General features: G+C 44.9%; 1 protein-coding gene across 1 annotated transcript; it reads right to left on the reverse strand.

Annotated features, from left to right (window-relative positions):
* Positions 1–535: 535 nt before the first annotated feature.
* On the reverse strand, positions 536–19,146 carry CXCR5 (C-X-C motif chemokine receptor 5). Its single transcript, XM_043998373.1, has 2 exons — positions 19,063–19,146; positions 536–1,713 (listed from the first exon to the last, which is right to left on the reverse strand). The coding sequence occupies exons 1-2, from the start codon at positions 19,144–19,146 to the stop codon at positions 634–636; spliced, it is 1,164 nt and encodes a 387-aa protein (XP_043854308.1). The 3' UTR covers positions 536–633.
* Positions 19,147–19,803: the final 657 nt, after the last annotated feature.

The raw sequence follows: 19,803 nt of genomic DNA on the forward strand, positions 1-19,803 counted from the left end.
GCTTGAGTAGGGCCCTCAGATAGCAAGGTGAAACGGGCCTACGTGAGTAGGGCTGCAAGAATTAAGTGGGTGGACAGGTTGGGGAGTGATGCAGATGTGGAAGAGTCTGCTCACATATCACTGGGTTCACCCTAACTAGAGCCCTTACCTAATGGTCTCGGCCTCAGTTTGTGATCCACAGGGACAACGAACTCCCCCAGAAGACTTCCTCTTAGGAGGTTGAGGGTGACCAGGGGTATGGTTTTCTAGGGTAGAGGGAATAGAAGGAAAAGTATCATCCTGAGCCTTTTTCTAGGCTTCACTGGAGAGTTTATCCCCAAAGACCTAGGAGGATTTGTGACACCCTTTCCCTCACACCAAGCTAAGCAAACCAGGCAAGAAACTTTTCAAGCTTTGACCTGTTTCCATGTTCCTGCCCCAGGCTCAACCCTCGGTGCCATGTCTGGAAGAGCAATGGATGGAGATGCCCCTTAAAGAGAAGGGTTTGTCCAAATCTCCCATCCCTGTAAAGATCGTCTTTGGGATACTTGTCCAGAGTGATAATCAGACTCTAATGCAGACCCTCATCGACAGGGTCAGTCCAGAAAAAACTGGGATCCCTCTCCATCCTTGGAAGGGGAGAGGTGTTGGGCCCTAGAAGGTGGTGATAGAGGTGCCATTCTCTGATTCTGAGCTGCTGCTCTTGCGCCAACTGGGGAGGAATCGGTGGAGGGCAGCAGGGCCCATACAACCCAGCTTCCCCAGCAGGCGAATTAGGTCACTTCGGAACTTTACACCCACAAAGGTATAAAGCACAGGGTTGAGACAGCAGTGAGCCAGGCCCAAGAACTCACACGTGGTGATAGCTGTTGCAAGGTGGTCATCCAATTGGCAGGACTTGGGCACAGCACCCAGCATCACCAGTGTGTCCAGGAATATGACCACATTATAAGGGGACCAGCAGAAGAAAAAAACTCCCGTCACCAGAATGGCTACCTTGACTGCCTTCTGCCGCTGGTGTCGCCGCTGGGCCTGGCACAGGCGCCTCACCACCCCCATGTAGCACCAGCCCATCACCAGCAGAGGCATGAGGAAGCCCCCTATGTGGTACAGGAAGCGGGAGGTGAGCCACGCATCACTGCCCGCCAGGCCTTGGCCAGAGAAACTGCAGGTAGCAGAGCCATTGGTGCCACTTTTGCTGACCGTCACAAATAAGAGCTCAGGCAGGGCACAGAGGATGCTAGCCAGCCAAACAGCACCGCAGGTGACATGCACTGAGAGGAGGCGGCGGTGGCGGTAGGTATGGACTGCGCGAACGATGGCCAGGTAGCGGTCCACGGCAATGCAGGCCAGAAGCAAGCTGCTGCAGTAGAAATTGATTTTGTGCAGGGCGCTCACGGTCTTACAGAGGAAGGCCCCAAGCACCCAGCCCACGGCTCCCTCTGTCACGGCGAAGGGCAGGGTGAGCACAAGGAGGAGGTCGGCCACAGCCAGGTGGAGCAGAAAGGTCTCAGTGGAACTTCGGGCCTTCCGATGGCTCTTGAGAATCACTAGCACCAAGGCATTGCCCATCATGCCCAAAAGGAAGATGACACTATAGGCCACCAGCACAAAAACTGCCTTGGAGCTCAGCTGGTCTTCCCAGCCATGGTCATCAGGGCATAAATAGTCATCCCTCGACCCTGGCAGGTCGTTGCTATAGTTGCTATAGTTACTGAAATCCAGGGCTGGAAACTGTGAGGGAGAGACGAGAAGAAGAAGTGAGGACCAGGGCCTATGCTTCTGAGAACTCCATCTTTGCTCTTGTAAGGGCACTGTGCATGCCTATGGGGAATAGGACAGAGCAGAGCCAGATGGCTTAATCCCAGTTCCAGAAAAAACTGGGTTTATTCATTCTTTTATTCATTCCTTTGTTTGTAGGGTGGCAGCATAATATTGTGGACAGAAGGCTGGACTTGAGAGCAGGAGGACTGAGGTTCAAACTCTACCACTGAGAGATTGTAGCTATGGCAAGTTGCTTAACCACTCATTGCCCTCGGGCAAATTGCTCCAGCTTTAAGTTATTGATGACTTACTTACCCACTTGCATCAGTAGAAAGAGTTTCCATACCTGGAATTCCCTATATGGTTGAAACGAGAGGCCTGGACTGCCACAAACACCCACCTCTCCCTATCAAAGTAAAAAAGCCTAAGGTAGTGTGCTGGATGCCACGAATGCAGATGCAAAGCAGCACAGCTACTCCTCTCGAGTGGCTTACATTCCACTGGAGAAAGATAGACCCATACACAAGGAAGCACAAAGATGTGGCGAGTTACCTTTTTTTTTTTTTTAAGTGAGGCAGTTGGGGTTAAGTGACTTGCCCAGGGTCACACAGCTAGTAAGTGTTAAGTGTCTGAGGCCGGATTTGAACTCAGGTCCTCCTGACTCCAGGGCCGGTGCTCTATCCACTGGTGAGTTACCTTTTGCTTAGTGAGCCTGCACTTGAGGAGGACTGGACCCTTGGATACTTTGGCTAATGACCCTGCATCCTGGTAACTGACCCAGTCTTGCCTTGGGGATCATGTTTCACTTTCCTTTAGGGAGAGGACTCTCAGCAGCTCCCTGCCCCATTCTATTTCCCACTCCCAGATGTCTTTGGGCCTCTTCCCAGTCCTGGCTTGCCCCTTCTGCCTCAGTTTCCCTCTCTGGCTCATGGAGATAAAGTGGATCTATCCCACCCCTCCTTATTGTCCCCACTGATGCTCCCTCCCATCCCAACCTCCATCTTCAATGTAGCCATATGACGCCAGAAAACAGGGAGGAGAGGGCAGCTAGGTGGTGCAGTGGATAAAGCACCAGCTCTGGATTCAGGAGGACCAGGGTTCCAATCTGACCTCAGACACTTGACACTTACTAGCTGTGTGACCCTGGAAAAGTCACTTAACACTCATTGCCCTGAAAAAGAAAAACAAACCAAAAAACCCCCCAAAAAACAGGGAGGAGAGAGAGGAGGAAGAGCGGGATGCAGGCAGAGGAGTGAGTGGAGGGGCAGTGCCAACTGTGGTGTCAAATCAGACCTCCTCTTTCCCCCTCCCCCCACTGCTTTAGTCAAGCTGTTTATAGAGCTAACCACAGAGGAAGGCCCTCATCAGTGTTTTCATACCTTTCACTCACAGCTGCCTCAGCTGCACCTGTTCCTCATGGTCCCCTTCTTACCCCTCCCTCCCCAACCCCGCCTTGTAATTGATAACTAATTATAACCCAACTGTGTTAGCAAAAAGGATAATTCTGTAAATGACAAAGTCCCTAGGGAGCCAGAGGTAAGGATGGGTTGTGCCCTTGTTCTCCCTGATCACAGGGCCATGGCCCAAAAGATCCTTTTCCCACAGTGTGAATGTGGCTCCTATCTGACCCTGTGGAGGAAAAACAGCTTTTGGCTCAACCACCACTGCCAGGCCTTTCCTGGTTTCCCCAAAGGCTAGTGCCTGCCTTCCTAATATTACCTTGTATTTGCTCTATATATATCTTGATTAGGCTTATATGTGTGCATGTTGTTTTCCAAATTAGAATTTAAGTTACATGAAGGCAGGGAATTTTCTTTTTGGTTTGTCTTTGTTTCTCCTGCATTTAGCCAAGAGCCTGGCACCTATGTGGTAAGTGCTTAATAAATGCTTGTTGGCTGATTGATTGACTACCAGCTACTATTGCTTACCAGTGGGCAAGTGCCCTTTGTCTCTCAGCTCTGACATCTGAACATAATCTCATCTTATTAAATAGGAACCAGACAGGGTCCCTCCTTCTTTCCTGCTTTTTGGGGCACAGCTTGGCCGTGGTCTTTCTACTCTCTAAAGAATAGGATGGATGTGGGGAGGGGAATGGGAGAGACAGGAAGATAATGCAGCATGAAGTCCAGGTAGAATAATAAGAAGTTGGGTTCTAATCTTAGCTTAGTGATCCCTTCACTAGCCAATTCACTTCCCTCTCTCTCGGTTTCCTTGTAAAATGAGAGTTTTTGGATGCTTACTTTCCTCTGGGATGTCAGACAGGTTATTTGCCTTCCTTGGACCTTAATCTTTTCATCTGTAAAATGAGGGGGTTGGATTTCCCTTCCAGACCTGGTCTATGGTTTCGAAAATCTCAATCCTGTGATAGCCTATGACCTTGGAAGTTCTACAGTGTCTTTGTCCCTTTGGTCTACAGTTTCTTTGTCTTGGATTGCACACAGGGAACCTTACCCAAACCTTCATCAGATAACTATTGTCTCTTACCAGAATTAGGAAGGGGAAAACAGAGTGGAACAAATTAGACAGAGAAAATGCAGAGTAAATGGGCAGAAAGGGATAGAATTATGGCAATGTTTGGAGCACTTCTGTTCACTCATCAGAGAACCTAGGACTAGCCTACCTGTTTGGTACAGTGGCCCTGTTATGACCCGTGTCCAAAGTGTGGACCCACAAAACATCAAGGCTTATTTCCATATTGATTTGGCTAGATCCCTAGCAAGCCTTATTTATGACCAGAACAAATTCCGTTTGGGGGTATGGGGATAGTGGCAAAGAGAAGAATCCATAGGGGCAATTCTGTCCCCAGAGAATCTGGCCCTCTTCTCTATTGGAATTGATGGGACGGGGGTGGGGGAAGGTCTCTGAAAGAGGGATTACAGGATCCTACAGCTACAGGACCACAGCTTCCCTGGATGTCAGTGCCCTGGGACAAAAACCATGTTTGGTCTGTGCTAGTTACAGCTCCAGATTTATCTTACATTTTGCTTGTAATTTATTTAATGTCAAAGTGTATGAAAATTGGGCAAGGTGAGATGATAGGTTTGTGTTCTCTCCTGACTCCCTGAAGGTGGGAGGAAAGGGAAGGATTTCTTTGGTTCATAGAGTTATGATTTGGAAGACACCCTAGGAGGATGAGGGGGTGAGAAGGAAGGGGAGGAAAGGAAGCTGGTTTGTGGGGAGAAGAGTTGATATAATGTATCAGCAGGAGGTGTCAAACTGCAATTTGGGGGATGAGGAGGAGTGAAAAGTGTAAAAGCCTCAGCCAACCGTTAAGGGAGGGGTCCCTTTTTTGGTGGGCACCCTGAGGAAAGGCATAGAATGTGACTCTCTGAGGAAGAAACACAGGCTGATGTTGACCTAGCTTGGAAGTTCAGGTGGTGGGTACAAGGACCAAAGAGACTATCCCAAGGAATCCATCCCTTCTCTTCCCAGAAAGGCTATGTGGACATGATATATAAACACATACAGAGTAGGCAACACAGTCTGGAGCTATTCACACGCAAATTTTGGCATTAAAAAGCAGCAGAATGAACCTCAATTCCACAAAATCTTATTAACTGCCTACTGTGAATAATGTGCCATGCTAGCGAAATCAATCAATTGACAAGCGTTGATGATTCCCACTGGCTGGTTGGTTAGTTGTCTGTTGTCCTTTGTTCTAGAAGAGGACCAACATGACACCACTTTTTTGGAGTTAAGTTACAGTGTGTCCGACTGTGACTGATCAAACCAATATGAGCTCAGAAGGCTCTACCACAGGTTGGGCACAAATAATCCTCATGAATAAATAATCCATATGTACCAGGCACTGGGCAAGGTGCTAAGGATACCAATGACACAGACCCACACAATCTATAGGGGCAAACAACACAGACATGTAGTAGTGCATGTAGAATATATACAAATGAATAATATGTTATATAACATAATATATAATTATATATCACATGTGATATGATTATATGACATCATATATAATCTATAATATAGTATTATATATTATATATCAAATGCATACAAAAATGAACAAAATTCAATTTTGGGAGGAAGGTATTAGTAGCTGTGGGAATAAAGAAAGACTTCATATCAAAGGTGGTTCTTGAGCTGAGTCTCAAATGAAAGTAGAGATTCTAAATGACAGAGGTATTCCAGGCATGGAGGCCAGCCTATGCAAACGTATGGGGAAGGTCATGTGTGAAGAACACTAAGAAAGTTTGGAGGGACCATAGAGTTCATGACAAGGAGTAACATAATAAGTTTGGAAAAGTTGATTGGCATGAGGTTGTAAAGATCTTTAGATGTCAAACAGGTGAGTTTGTATCTTATCCTAGAAGTGATAAAAAACCACTGGAGTTTGTTTAATAGGGAAGTGGCATAGTTGGACCTGGGCTTTAGGGAAAAATCACTTTGGGAACTGAGAGAAAGATTGCTTGGAATAAAGAGAGATGAGGAGCAACAAAAGCAATTAGGAGATATTTGTAAAAGTGCATTTGAGAGAGCAGCTAGGTGGTGCAGTGGATAAAGTACTGGCCCTGGATTCAGGGGGACCTGAATTCAAATTCGGCCTCAGACACTTGACACTTACTAGCTGTGTGACCCTGGGCAAGTCACTTAACCCTCATTGTCCTGCCCCTCCCCCCAAAAAATGCATTTGAGAGATGATAAGGGCCTAAGCTGGAGTGGTGGTCATGTTGGGAGAGCTGGGGGGGGGGGGATGAGAAAGGTTTGTCCTTTACTGAAGGCAAATGTGGGTGAGGGTGAATGACAAAGATATTCCCACCCTCCCACTGGAGAAGGAAAACCAGGCAGGAACCCTCTCTGCTCACTAAAATATTAAATAAGACAAACATTTTTTACTTCATGGGGCTTACAGTCTAGTGAGAAGCCTGACACCTGTATAAATGACTATAATACCCAGCTGAATATGCTCCTTGTATTACAGGGGAACAAAACAAATTGCTGTTTGAGTTCTAGAGAAGAAAGCTTCTTACTGCTGGGAAGCACAAGGATAGCTTCATAGAGAAGGCAGCATTTTACTGGTTTGGATTCGAGTTTCAACAGGCAGAGATCCAGGGAAGTGGATTCTGGATGTTTGTTTCTTTTTTGTGTGTGCGGGGGTGGGGTGGCAATGAGGGTTAAGTGACTTGCCCAAGGTCACACAGCTAGTAAGTGTCAAGTGTCTGAGGCTGAATTTGAACTCAGGTCTTCCTGAATCCAGAGCTAGTGCTTTATCCGCTGCGCCACCTAGCTGCCCCGTGGATTCTAGGTGTAGAGAATGATGAGTGCACAAGGTTTGGAGACATGGGACATGTGCTGGGGATGGTGAGAAGTTCTTTTTAGAGACATGAAATAATAAAAAAAAATTAAGGTAGAAAAGCAGAGTGGGGTGGCAGGGTCACCAGATCACAGAGGGCCTTGACATCAGGGCAATATGGTAAAAAGAATATGGGGTGGGGGGAGCCAAAGGATCTGGATTCAGTTCTCGACTCTGCCACTTTCTATCTCTGTGACACTGAGCAATTCACATCTTTTCTCTGGGCATCAGTCTCTTTATCTGGAAAAGGAGGGGGTTCAACTGGATGACCTCCGAAGGCTGTTCTTCCTCTCAATCCCTGACTAAGACTGTCTGACCAGGCTAAAGAGTTTGACTTTCATTTGGTGGGCATTAGGGGATGGAAACATGAGCTACATATACATATATGTATATGTATATGCATATGCATATACCCATACTTATTCTGATAAAGCAACTCAAACACATGTACACAGCAATATGGGCATGTCCCCACAAAAGAAATTCATCCAGGGGTTTCATGTACACTTTACATGGAACATAGCATGGCATGCCCTGGCACAAAAGGAAGAGAAAACAGGGGAACTGAATACAAGAGTACTGAGCCAAGTTCTATCTGACCTTGATTAGTGAAATACCTGAGCCTGAGGAAATGAAAAGGTAGAAAATCTCCGGATAGAAGAATGAGCACATAGGCATGCAGAGGTGGGTGGTGAGATGAAATCAGGATATTAAATGCAGTTCTTTCTTTATTCTAGGACCAAAGGACTCCTCTACTGATGACTCTGAGCCCTGCCCCTCTCCCCCAACCTGCCCAAAGAGTATTGATTAAAATGGAAGTTCCTTGAGTTCAGGCTGGATTCATTTTTCCTTTGTATTCCCATGGTTTAGCAGAGTACTTAGCATATACAATGTGCTTAATAAATGTTTGTTGATTGATTAATGAATTAATGTCAACTTGGATGGGGTCCCTAGTGATATGCCACAGGACTCTTTGTCTCCAGCCCTGCCCTGTTCACTGTGTTTTAATCAATGTTTAGGATAGAGGTCTAGATGGCATACATATCAAATGTGTAGATAGTCCAAAACCAAGGGTGCAGAGGGGGAGGGAGGATTACTGTGTTGGGGGACAAAATCAGAATTCAACAAGATCCTGACAAGTTAGAAGGATGGTTCAAAATCAACGAGATAAGATCGAGTAGGAATAGTCACAGTCACAGAGTTCGAGACTTGAAAGGAGTTTTATGAAGGCCAAATAGAAAGTCTTTCACTTAGGTTAATATAATCTGCAGCACAGCATTGGCTGGTAGAGATAGGACTAGATAACCTTTCAGATTCAATAATTAGCTATTAAATACAAGAGAGAAATAATTTCTTTTCTTTCCTTTTTTTTTTTTGTTGTTGAGGCAATTGGGGTTAAGTGACTTGCCAAGGGTCACACAGCTAGTAAGTGTCTGAGGTTGGATTCGAACTCAGGTCCTCCTGACTCCAGGGCTGGTGCTCTATCCACTGTGCCACCTAGCTGCCCCAAGATAACCTTTCAAATAAAGAAGACCTAGAGGGTTTTATCAAGTCTGGTGTGAACCGACTGAGAGTTGGACATGAGGGCCTAGACCTTGTAGCCTGTGCTCAGGCAAACGATGTCCAGTCAAGGCCAATTCAGATGTCAGACACATCACATTGGGAATCACATTTTGGATGCCATTTAAAAAAAGTTGCAGCATACTTAATCATCATATTGATAACAAATAATAAATAGTATGAGAATAGCCAACATCTATATAGCTCTTTAAGGTTTGTAAAGAACTTGTCCAGGGTGGTCTCATTTTGTAACACAATGCAATGGTATGATATGATGTCATATAACATAGTATAATATCTAATATTTCTATAGATTTACAATGTACTTTCCCCACAACAGTCCTTAAGGTACATAGTGGACAAATTAACATACCCACTTTCTAGATGAGGAACTGAGGTGAGGTAATCAAATGGCTATTAAATGTGGAAGCTGGGATTCTAGGCATCACTTGACTCCAAGATAGCCCCTGGGGTTAGGGAATTCCCTGGAAGAAGATGGATTGGCCACTTATCAGGGATGTTGCAGAGGAATTCCTACACAGTCTCAGCCTCATGTTTCTTTTTTTTTCTTTTTGTTTCTTGTTTGTTTTTGGTGGGGCAATGAGGGTTAAATGACTTCCCCAAGGTCACACAGCTAGTAAGTGTCAAATGTCTGAGGCTGGATTTGAACTCAGGTCCTCCTGACTCCAGGGCCAGTGCTTTATTCACTGCGCCACCCAGCTGCCCCTCAGCACCATGTTTCAAGAACAATAGTGAAGAACTTCCAGCAAAGAGTGACCAGGATATTGAGGGGTCTGGAAATCATGTCATAGGGATGGTTAAAGGAACTAGGACTGGTTACCCTGGAGATGAGATTTAGCATTCTTTCTTCTTTGAAAGGCTTTACCATGCATGGCATGGAAGAGAACTCAAAGGCTATCTGGTCCAACCCTTTCATTTTACAGATAAGGAAACTGAGACTCAAGGACTTTAAGTGGCTTGCCCAAGGTCACAAAGGTAGAAATTTTCAGGCATGGAATTTGAACCCAAGTCCTGGGACATCAGAGAAACCCTTGTTCTCTATAGATCCAGAGGGCCGAACTAAGACTAATGGGTAGAAGTTAGAGAGATAGAGATTTTGACTTAATATAAAGAATTTAAGAATTAAATTAATTAAATTAAGGATTAAAGATTAAATGAATGATTATTAAATTAATTTTAGTAAAACCATAAATTAAATATTGAGAATCAAATATAATCAAGTTATTAATAATTGTTAAACAGATACAGGATAGGTTTCTCCACAAAGTAGTGAGCTCTGTCACTGGAAGTGGCCAGAAGCTGAATGTTCATGTATTAGACATTGGAAAGGGTCAAGAGGAAGGAAGGGGAGATGGATGGTGATCTCGAAGGAACCAACATGGGACAGTGAAAAGAGAAACAGATTTGGAATCAGAGGACCTGGATTCAAACCCCGTTTCTGCCCCTTACTCTGTGTATGATCTTGGGAAATCATATCCCCTTGAGTCTCAATGGCCCCAACTGTCTAATGAGGGGCTTGGACTCTATGACTTCTAAAGTCCCTTCAACTGGGGCAGCTAGGTGGTGCAGTGGATAAAGCACCAGCCCTGGATTCAGGAGGACCTGAGTTCAAATCCGGCCTCAGACACTTGACAATTACTAGCTGTGTGACCCTGGGCAAGTCACTTAACCCTCATTGCCCTGCAAAAAAACAAAAACAAACAAACAAACAAAAAACACAATTAAAGTCCCTTCAATTGTAGAGCTATAATCTAAGATCCTAATATCTTGTGATTCCCTATGACTTCACCCTTTTTCCTAGGACCCTCATTTCTAGACTCAGTACCAGGGAAGCTGATTTACCTATTTGGATCACCCTGTGGCAGGTGAGAAGGCTCTGCAAGGCTGGAACCACCAGACAACATCAGTCTGGCAGGGGGGTGGGCGGCTGCCCACTCTACTGGGCTCATGACGAAATCCAGGCTTAAGCTCAGAATTCCCACGGGTGCTGAGTCATTTTGTCTGGGGGAGGCCTCTGCATAACAAAGTATGGGTCACAGTCTTGAAGAAGGTTGTGCAAGCAACCTGGCTCCAGCCAGAAGATTCTGGATGCTTTAAACAAAGAACTCCAAAGCTTGCCTGCTGGGTGGGAATGTCTGCACCAATTTTTAGTGCCCATTCGATCTCTCTGTCTTTGGTCAGTAATAATGAGGTTCATCGTTCTTCCCTAGACAAGTACCATCAGCAGCTCATGCTGCCCATGTGAAAGACTAGGGAGCTCCTAATTTGTTTAGAAACCAGCTGTGTCAAATTCCAGATTCTTCCTGGTTTAAACTAGGGTCTTTTGGGGGGGGGGAGGCAATTGGGGTTAAGTGACTTGCCCAAGGTCACACAGCTAGTAAGTGTTAAGTGTCTGAGGTCGGATTTGGACTCAGGCCCTCCTGACCCCAGGGCCGGTGCTCTATCCACTGAACCACCTAGCTACCCCTTAAACTAGGGTCTTTCTCTTTGGCATAGGGGAACCAGAGGCCCAGGTGAGAGAGTACAGTTCTAGAACTTAAGTTCCACCACCCTTCTCCTGCTCTTGGACTTTATAATACTCAAGAATATTAGTCCCTCCATAGTAAGCATGCTGAAACCTAGCACATTTCTGAGATCTCTGGTATCTCCTTTTGTGGTACCAAAGAATTGGAAACAAAGTCAATATCCATCTATTGGGAATGGCTACATAAATTGTGGTGACATAGATGTAACAGAATAGTACTCAGCCTTTCAAGAAATGATGAATCCAGGGAAAGATGGGAAAACTTACCTGAAGCAGAGCCCAGAAATAACACCTAATGACTACAACAGGGCATAGGGATTGATCTGCCTGGATCTCTGGGCCTTTGGCCCCCAAGGTTGGGAGGGCCCCTGTGTCTGTGTGGTGGAGTAGGGGATTTTATTTCCCTCCTACAGCTGGGAGATGCCTCACTGGGCCCCAAGTTCTTCATGTGCACCCAACCTGAACCAGTTTTGGTTTCCTTTCTTTACACTTCAGTGATCCATGAGGAGTGGTCAGGAGTGTCCAATTAACCAATTATGAGTGTCCAGAAGACTGGAACAGCCTGTTGAGTCTTCAGGCAAACAGGCCTGGCCTGATCTAGAACTACAGAATCATGGGAATGCCAAATTGGAAGCAACCTGAGAGGCCACCTAGTCTGACCTACCCCTGAGCAGGAGAACCCTCTCTGAAGTGTCACCCTTAAGTGGTTATAGAGTCTTCAACCAAAGATATTACGTGACAGCAATAATAGCTAGCATTTCTATAGCACCTCAAGTGCTACATTTTCTTTTTAAAATTTTAATAGTATTTTGTTTTTTCCCAATTATATGTAAAGATAATTTTCAACATTCACTTTGGTAAGGTTTTGAGTTTCAAATTTTTCTCCCTCTCTCCCTTCCTTCCCCCCTCCCTAAAACAGCAAGCCATCTGATATAGGTTATATAGTACAATCACATTAAACGTATTTCCACATTAGTCATGTTGTGAGAGAAGAATCAGAACAAAAGGGGAAAACCACAAGAAAGAAAACAAAAAACAAAAGAACAAGTGAAAACATTATACTTCGATTAAGTGCTATATTTTCAAAATACTTTTCAATTATATCTCATTTTATCTCCATAATAACACTTGGAGGTAGAAGCTATTATCATCCCCATTTTACCAACAAGGAAACTAAGACAGAGAGAGATTGAGTGATTTGCCCAAGGATCACACAGCTAGTTAGTGTCTGAGGCTGGATTTGAACTCAGGTCTTCCTGACTCCAAATCCAGTACTTACATTTCCTGGGCCAATGGGAAACTTGTTAACCTCCTGATGCAGTCCATTTTACTTTTATACAACTCCATTTGCTAGAAAATTTTTCTTTACATCAAAGCCCAAATCTGCTATAATCTGACATTTCTACCCATTGCTTTTAGTTCTTCCTTCTAATCAAGTCAACAAACATAAATTAAGTACCTACCATGTGCCAGGCATTAAGAACTCAGGACAAAAAGAAAGACAAAAAGCAGTCCCTGATCTCAAGATCACAATGTAACAGGGGAAGACAAAATGCAAACAACTACATAGAAACAATATCTATGCAGGATATAAATTGGAGATCATCTAATCTTTAGGTCCAAGAAGAGGAAGTATCCCATAAGACAGCCCTTCAGACACCTGGCAGACAGCTATTGTGTCTGCCCCAAATCTTCTTTTCTTCAGTTTTACCACTGCTGGTCCCTTCAGCTGATTTTCATGTGGCCTGTTCTTCACTCGTCTATCTCTTCATGACCCTGGTCACTCCGCACTGAGAGGGACACTTTCAAACTTTTCTTACTTGGCTCCAATACTTTGGGACTTCTATGCCATATCCCAAGAAGCTCATTCTTGGGAAAACCTCATCATCTGGCAAGATGCTAACCTTGGTACTCTATCTCATCATCAGCCTCTGTCTCTCCAGAGCTTGGAGCCACAAACACTAAAATCTCCATTTAAGGAGGAACATCTCCTCATTTCTCACCTAGCTGCACTTTGGGATTTCTCTGACTTTCACACCGTGCCTCTACATGCACCTTCTCTGGAGACCCCCAGACTCTTCTTAGCCTGCTTTTGTGTATTATCTTCCCCCATTAGATAGGTGTCACAGCAGATGGAGTGCAGGGCCTGGAGTCAGGAAGATTCTTCTTCATGAGTTCACATTGCCTCAGATACTTCCTAGCTATGTGACCCTGTATAACCCTGTTTGCCTCAGTTTCCTCATCTGTAAAATGAGTTGGAGAAGGAAAAGGAGAACCACTCCATTATCTTTGCCAAGAAAAGTCCAGATGGGATCACGAAGAGTCAGACACAACTGAAAAGACGGCTCAACAAATTAGATTGTAAGCTCCTAGGGAGCAGGGACTATTTTTTTCCCTCCCCATTTGTATCCCTAGAGCTCAGTACAGTGCCGGGGGCTTCGTAGGTGCTTAATGAATGTCTATTGATCATTGTGTCACCTAGAACAGAACACTATTTCAGATACATCAGTCCACATGCGAACAGGTCTGACCCTCCACCTTAGGCAATGGTGATAGAGGAGGACAAGGTAGGGTTGCCTCTGAAATTAACTGAAGCCTTGGCTCCCCCCAATCCCACCCCTTCCCTGGTGGCTCAGTCTGAGATAGGAGGGGCCTGAGGGCTCTTTGAAGGCAAGCTCAGAATTCCTGTGGGCTGAGCCATGCCTAGGCATTCCTGTGCCCAGGGCAAGATTGCATTCCTCTCCATCCACCCCCTCTGCCTTTGGCCACCTCGACTCCAGTTTTTCTATTCACTAGTTACCCCTTCCCTCTCTAGGCCTCTGGGCTAAGAGGCACAAACCAAATCAACAAAAAGCCCTCTGCAATAATTTTTAAATGCTCCTGCTACAAGTTTAGCCTCCAGCCTTGGCCACCTAATTCCCACCCTCAGCCTGGATCCCAGAGACTATCCCTGTAATGAATGACAAGGGGGAGAATGGCATTTAAGGTTGAAGGGTTCTGGGAAATGCTAATTTAAAAAACAACAACCCTTCAACTTGGAAGTGCTTTATACTCAGCAAACTGCTTTCACAGCAACTTTGTGCTGTCGGGAAGACAAGTATTATTATCACTCTCGTTTTACAGATGAGGGTAATGCTCTTAATAACAAATATCAATTGAAAAATAACAAATATTATTACAATGGCTGACATTTGTATAGCCCTTTGAGATTTGCAGAGCACTTGATGTAGATTCTCTCATTTTAGGGGGGGGGCAGAGAAATTAAGTGCTGGAGTCACTCAGCAAGTTTGTAGTGATTCGTCCCCTTTTTCTTTCCCCAGACCTTACAGAACACTTGAATTTGCAACTCTAATCATTGTAGCATAGATTTAGAATTGGAAAGGACCTTTTACCACAAATGACATTTACCACAAACCTCCCCCCTTACCCCTTTTCTTTTACAGTTGAGTAAATTGAGACCATGAAAGATTTAATGACTTGGTCACCATCAAATAGTCGGTTAACAAACGTCTAGGGGGCAGCTAGGTGGCACAGTGGATAAAGCACCAGCCCTGGATTCAGGAGGACCTGAGTTCAAATATGGCCTCAGACACTTGACACTTACGAGCTGTGTGACCCTGGGCAAGTCACTTAACCCTCACTTAGCCCGCAAAACAAAAAAACAAAAAATGTCCAGTGCTGGCTGGTAATGTTTTGTATTATGGTCAGCCAACAATGGTTGTTTCTAAGCCCCCTACCAAACTGTAACTCTATGAAGGCAGTGATCACATCTTATCTAAATTTTACACCTCCACCCCATACTCACTGTGTTCTGCATACTGCAGGCATTTAATAAATGTTTATTGAATCGATTCATATTTATCAGGAATGAGGCCCAAAACAGGGGAGAGGGAAACAAAAGATGACTAATTTCTTCATTTTCAGTTACTGAGGGAGATTCTCCCCCCAGAGTCCATGTTTGGTTTGAGTGGAGAGAGGGGCCAGGCAAAGTAAGAGAACATTAAAAATCAAGAAAGATCAGTCTAGACCTTAACAGAACATAATGAAGCTGTGTCCACAATGCTCAGCTTGGGGCCATCTTTCTACCTCACTCAGAGTGCTCAAACATGGGAATTGGTACCTCAATAGAAAACCCCTCTGGTCCCGGGTGTGTGTAGGGGAGAGGTCTGCACTCCTTGGACTGCAATAGCCAGGGGGTGGGGGATGGGAAACCAATCCAGAAAAGGGGAGAGAGAGAGAACAAAAGAACAAGCCTTAGTGTTGCTCACATTTCCCCCCATACTCTTTCTTTAGATTTCCCCCCCTTTCCCCTTTGAAGAAAAACTGGTAGCTGGGAAAGAAGGGAGATGGGAGGCCTGCGTCCTAGTTCTGGGTCAGCTTCCTAGGACATTGATAGACCTTGGAAAGATCTAGAGCCTCTCTGCCCTCAGGGTTGAGTGGAGGGAGATGTTGGGAAGGTTTTTTTTTTTGTTTTTTTTTAAAGGAGGGTAATGTGCAGGGAGCCTGGGAGAAAGAAGTCCAACTCCAACCCAGCCATAGAGTCTGGCATTTGGAGAATTTGTCTTTTCTGGCCCAAATGTTCTGTTGAGCTGGAATCCAACTAGAGAGTTGACTTTTCTTTCAAGGCTAGTACATTACTACTTTCTACAACCCAACCCAACCTCCTACCTCTATTTCCCACTTATCTTCTGGAGCAGGGATTTTTCATCTGGGGTCCACAGACCTTAGGGGGGTCCCTGAATTTGGACAGGGGAAAAAAGTCACATCTCTATTTTCATTAACTTCTAAATGAAATGGAGCATTTCCTTCGGTTATTTGAAAACATTATTCTGAGGAGTCCATAGTCTTCATCTGACTGCCCAAGGGGTGCCTGACACTCACACAAAAGGTTTGGGACCCCTCTTCTAGATTCTGGAAAATGGGTTTGAGACTGTTGCCTAGAGAAGGGGCAGCTTCACTGTGTGGCTTGAAGTTGTCATTGGTTTTCCCCCCACTGTAGGGCTCTGTGGAGCCTTCGACTGCCTGTCTCCCAGGAGACTTGTGTTGGGTATCGAGAAATGCAATGCAGGGGAAACCCTTGAATTCTCGGAAGCCAGGGGCCAAACCAAGTCCAGAGCTTGATGAAGAAGATGTTATCCAACTGGGTCAGAGCTCCTGTGGCCAGCCGGTCTTTGTGAGCTGAGACTGAATTTAAGTAACCTCAGGGGCAGCTAAGTGGCACAGCGGATAAAGCACCGGCCCTGGATTCGGAAGGACCTGAGTTCGAATCTGACCTCAGACACTTGATACTTACTAGCTGTGTGACCCTGGGCAAGTCACTTAACCCTCATTGCCCCACAAAAAAAAGAGAGTTTAAGTAACCTCAATAGGGTGGGAGCAGGGAACTGGGTGTCAAGCTGATGGGGACCATTCAATGTGAATTTGGCTATCACTCCCATCTCCCATCTGGACTTTAATTATACTGAGATGCCTGGACCTTCTATCCCCTCAGGAGGGGAGGGGAAGGGAGGGTCAATGGACTGAATCCCTAGACCAGTGGTGGTTGGCCCACCAACCAAAGGTCAACTTGATATTTCTATATCCTCTCTCTACTTTCCCACCCACAACTCAAATTTCTATACCTTGGACAGTTAGATGTAAATTCGAGGATCCTAGAGGATTGTGAGGAAGTATGAGTAGTCTGAAGGAAGGTAAGAGGTACAAATTTCAGGGCAGCTCTAATTCTACACACCCACCCCAGCTTGGGAGAAATCCTTCCTCAGGGTGAATGTCCCTGGCTGGAAGAGAAGAGGTGATAAGACCCAAGAATTGATCTTTAGGAGAGGTTTTCCTTCCTCCCATCTTTTCTTTCACCCTTCTGCCCTCTTGGAGAGTCTTGTGGTCCAGTTCTGAGTTGCTTTCCTCCTTGTAGTCACACATTAAAGCTTTTTCCAGGCAGAGCCCTGATTTCTGTGACAAAGGCACTTGCTTAAACAGCCCACACACTAGTGAGGGGGAGACTTTGCGAGGGGGGAGAGGGAGTGAAAAGTGATGATAGGGCACCTTCTCCCTGGGCTCAGTCAAACTCCTCTGAAAATACAGGAATTCATGCCTCAAGTCTCACTTTCACTTGTTTCCCACTACTTCAGCTCACTCTCTGATGCTTCCTTACCGACAGTGTGCTCTTTGAAGGTAGGGACTGAGTCATCTCAACTTTCTGTTGTACCCAGCCGCTAACACCTGGTTCTGTGTGAAGTATGAGCTTAATAAATGTTTATTGGCTCCCATGCCCATTCTGTCCCTTGATTCAGAGTCGGGATTATAGGACCTGTTTCATGTATTAGTTCTGTCTTCTGACATCGACTATGAGCACCTTGAGGGTAGCCCGCACAGTTTGATAGGAGGACGTGTTCATTAGAACAGTGGGCAACTGCATCTAAGGTGAAAAGCTCCTGGATGTTAACAAGTATTTCCTCTCTTATTCCCTATTCTAGCCCCGGAGCAGGATTTCTTTACATTTTGTGTTAAGTGGCCCTTTGGGCAATCTGATGAAAACCTATGGATCAGGGGAAGCTAAGTGGTGCAGTGGATAAAGTACTGGCCTTGGATTCAGGAGGACCTGAGTTCAAATCCAGCCTCAGACACTTGACACTTAACTAGCTGTGTGACCCTGGGCAAGTCACTTAACCCTCATTGCCCTGCAAAAACAAAACAAAAACCTATGGATCACTTATCAGAATTGTTTTTAAATAATGGAAGGGAACACTACATTTTAGTTAGAGATTAGTGAAAATAAAGATGTGATTTTCCCCCCCATCCAAGTTCTTAGACTCCTTGAAATTTAGTCCATGCCACTTGCATGAACTGATGATGAGTGAGATGAGCAGAACCAGAAGAACATTGTACACAGTATCATCAACATTGTGTGTTGATCTACTGTGATGGACTAGATTCTTCTCACCAATGCAATGGTACAGAAGAGCTCCAGGGGACTCATGATGGAAGAGGATCTCCAAATTCAAGAAAAAAAAAAGAACTGTGGAGTATGGATGCTGATTGAACCATACTATTTCTTTTGTTTTTGGTGCTGTTGTTTTTCTATTTTGAGGTTTTTCCTCATTGCTCTGATTCTTCTCTTATAACATGACTAATACAGAAATATGTTTAATGTTATTTTGTATATATATATATATATATACATATATATAAAACCTATATCAGATTATTGGCTGTCTAGGGGAGGGGGGAGGGAGGGAGAAAAATCTGAAATTGGAAAGTTTGTATAAACAAATAAACATATGTTGAGAACTATTTTTACATGTAACTGGAAAAAAATAAAATACTTTTATCAGAAAAAAAAATTTAGTCCATGCCTCCCAGGTTTAAGAATCCCTTCCTTAGAAATAAAGAAAGGGAGTGACTATTTCCTCCTTTTTGTGGATGGGGAAACTGAGGACAGGTTTTAGGTCACAAATAGATTTAGAGATGGAAGGGATCTTGGAACCCTTTACAGGATTTGTATCCAGAACCTTTGACTCTACATTCAGTGCTCTTTCCACTACGGATCTAGGATTTGAACCTCTATATCCCATTCGAGGGCTTTCCAAGTTTATCTGAGTTAACCATGGGTGGGTCTCTCCAGTGGGCTATAAGTATTAAGAGCAGGCAGGAGCAGTGACTGGGCCATAAGCTATTAACTGTTCTCCTTCTCCCTTCTTCCCCTCCCTCTTCCTTTCCCTACATCCATCCCACTGGAAATCAAGGTTGGGTTTCTCGAACCATTCTTCTCCTTCCATCAGATCCTCCTCTGAGTTTTCTCTCCAATTCTCCCCACCCCTCACCCCAATCCCTTCCCCAAGATACAATTTTAAAATTAAATTCGAAAAGAATCCATCCATTCTGCCCCCTCTGGTCTACTCACCAGATCCCCCATGTTGATGCTAATGGCCTCCATATCCAGGGTAAATTGATAGTTCATAGCAGCATGAATGTCCACCTGCTGCATGCCCACCCTGGGATACTGGTTGGCTCTCCTCTGGCTGGGTGGCTTTAGAAAGGTAGTGGCAATGAGCTGCAAATTTAAACAAATCAGCAGCTCGCGGTCCCTGGAGCTGAAAAGTACTCTGCCTGTAAAACTCATCACTTTTTTTTTTTTCCGATGGGTCTCGTGTATCTGTGTGTGTGTATGTGTGTGTGTGTTTTTAATTAAAAGGGAAAATCCCCACAGTAGCAGTGCTAAACAAGCACCAAGATGTTTTTTTTTTCTTTCTTCCCTCCTAGTAATGTTCTGCTTTGGGTGGGTCTTGAGGGGGCAACTCTCTCCCATATCTAAAACTTCTCTCATTTTCCCCCAATGCCCTCATCTGTCTCACTCTATTGTCCCTCCCCGCTCCAGGGTAACCCAAAGGTACTCTTCCTCCCTAGCCCCCTTCCTCTGTGTTGCCTCTCCTTCCTCTCTACTTTGGTACCTCAACCTAATCTTGTCAAAACCCCAGAAATGAGAGTTCCTCTTTGTTTTAAAACCTCAGATGAATAAGATTCCTTAACCTTGAATCTGCTTTCTCAGGTCAGGCTCATCTTTGTTCACTGCTTTTACATGTCCAGAAGCTGAACTTGAATGAGGATTTGGGGACTTGGGGGCGTGTAGGGGTGCAGATGGGGA

This window comes from Dromiciops gliroides, chromosome 3 (genome assembly GCF_019393635.1).
Source record: "Dromiciops gliroides isolate mDroGli1 chromosome 3, mDroGli1.pri, whole genome shotgun sequence".
Classification (NCBI taxonomy): Eukaryota; Metazoa; Chordata; class Mammalia; order Microbiotheria; family Microbiotheriidae; genus Dromiciops; species Dromiciops gliroides.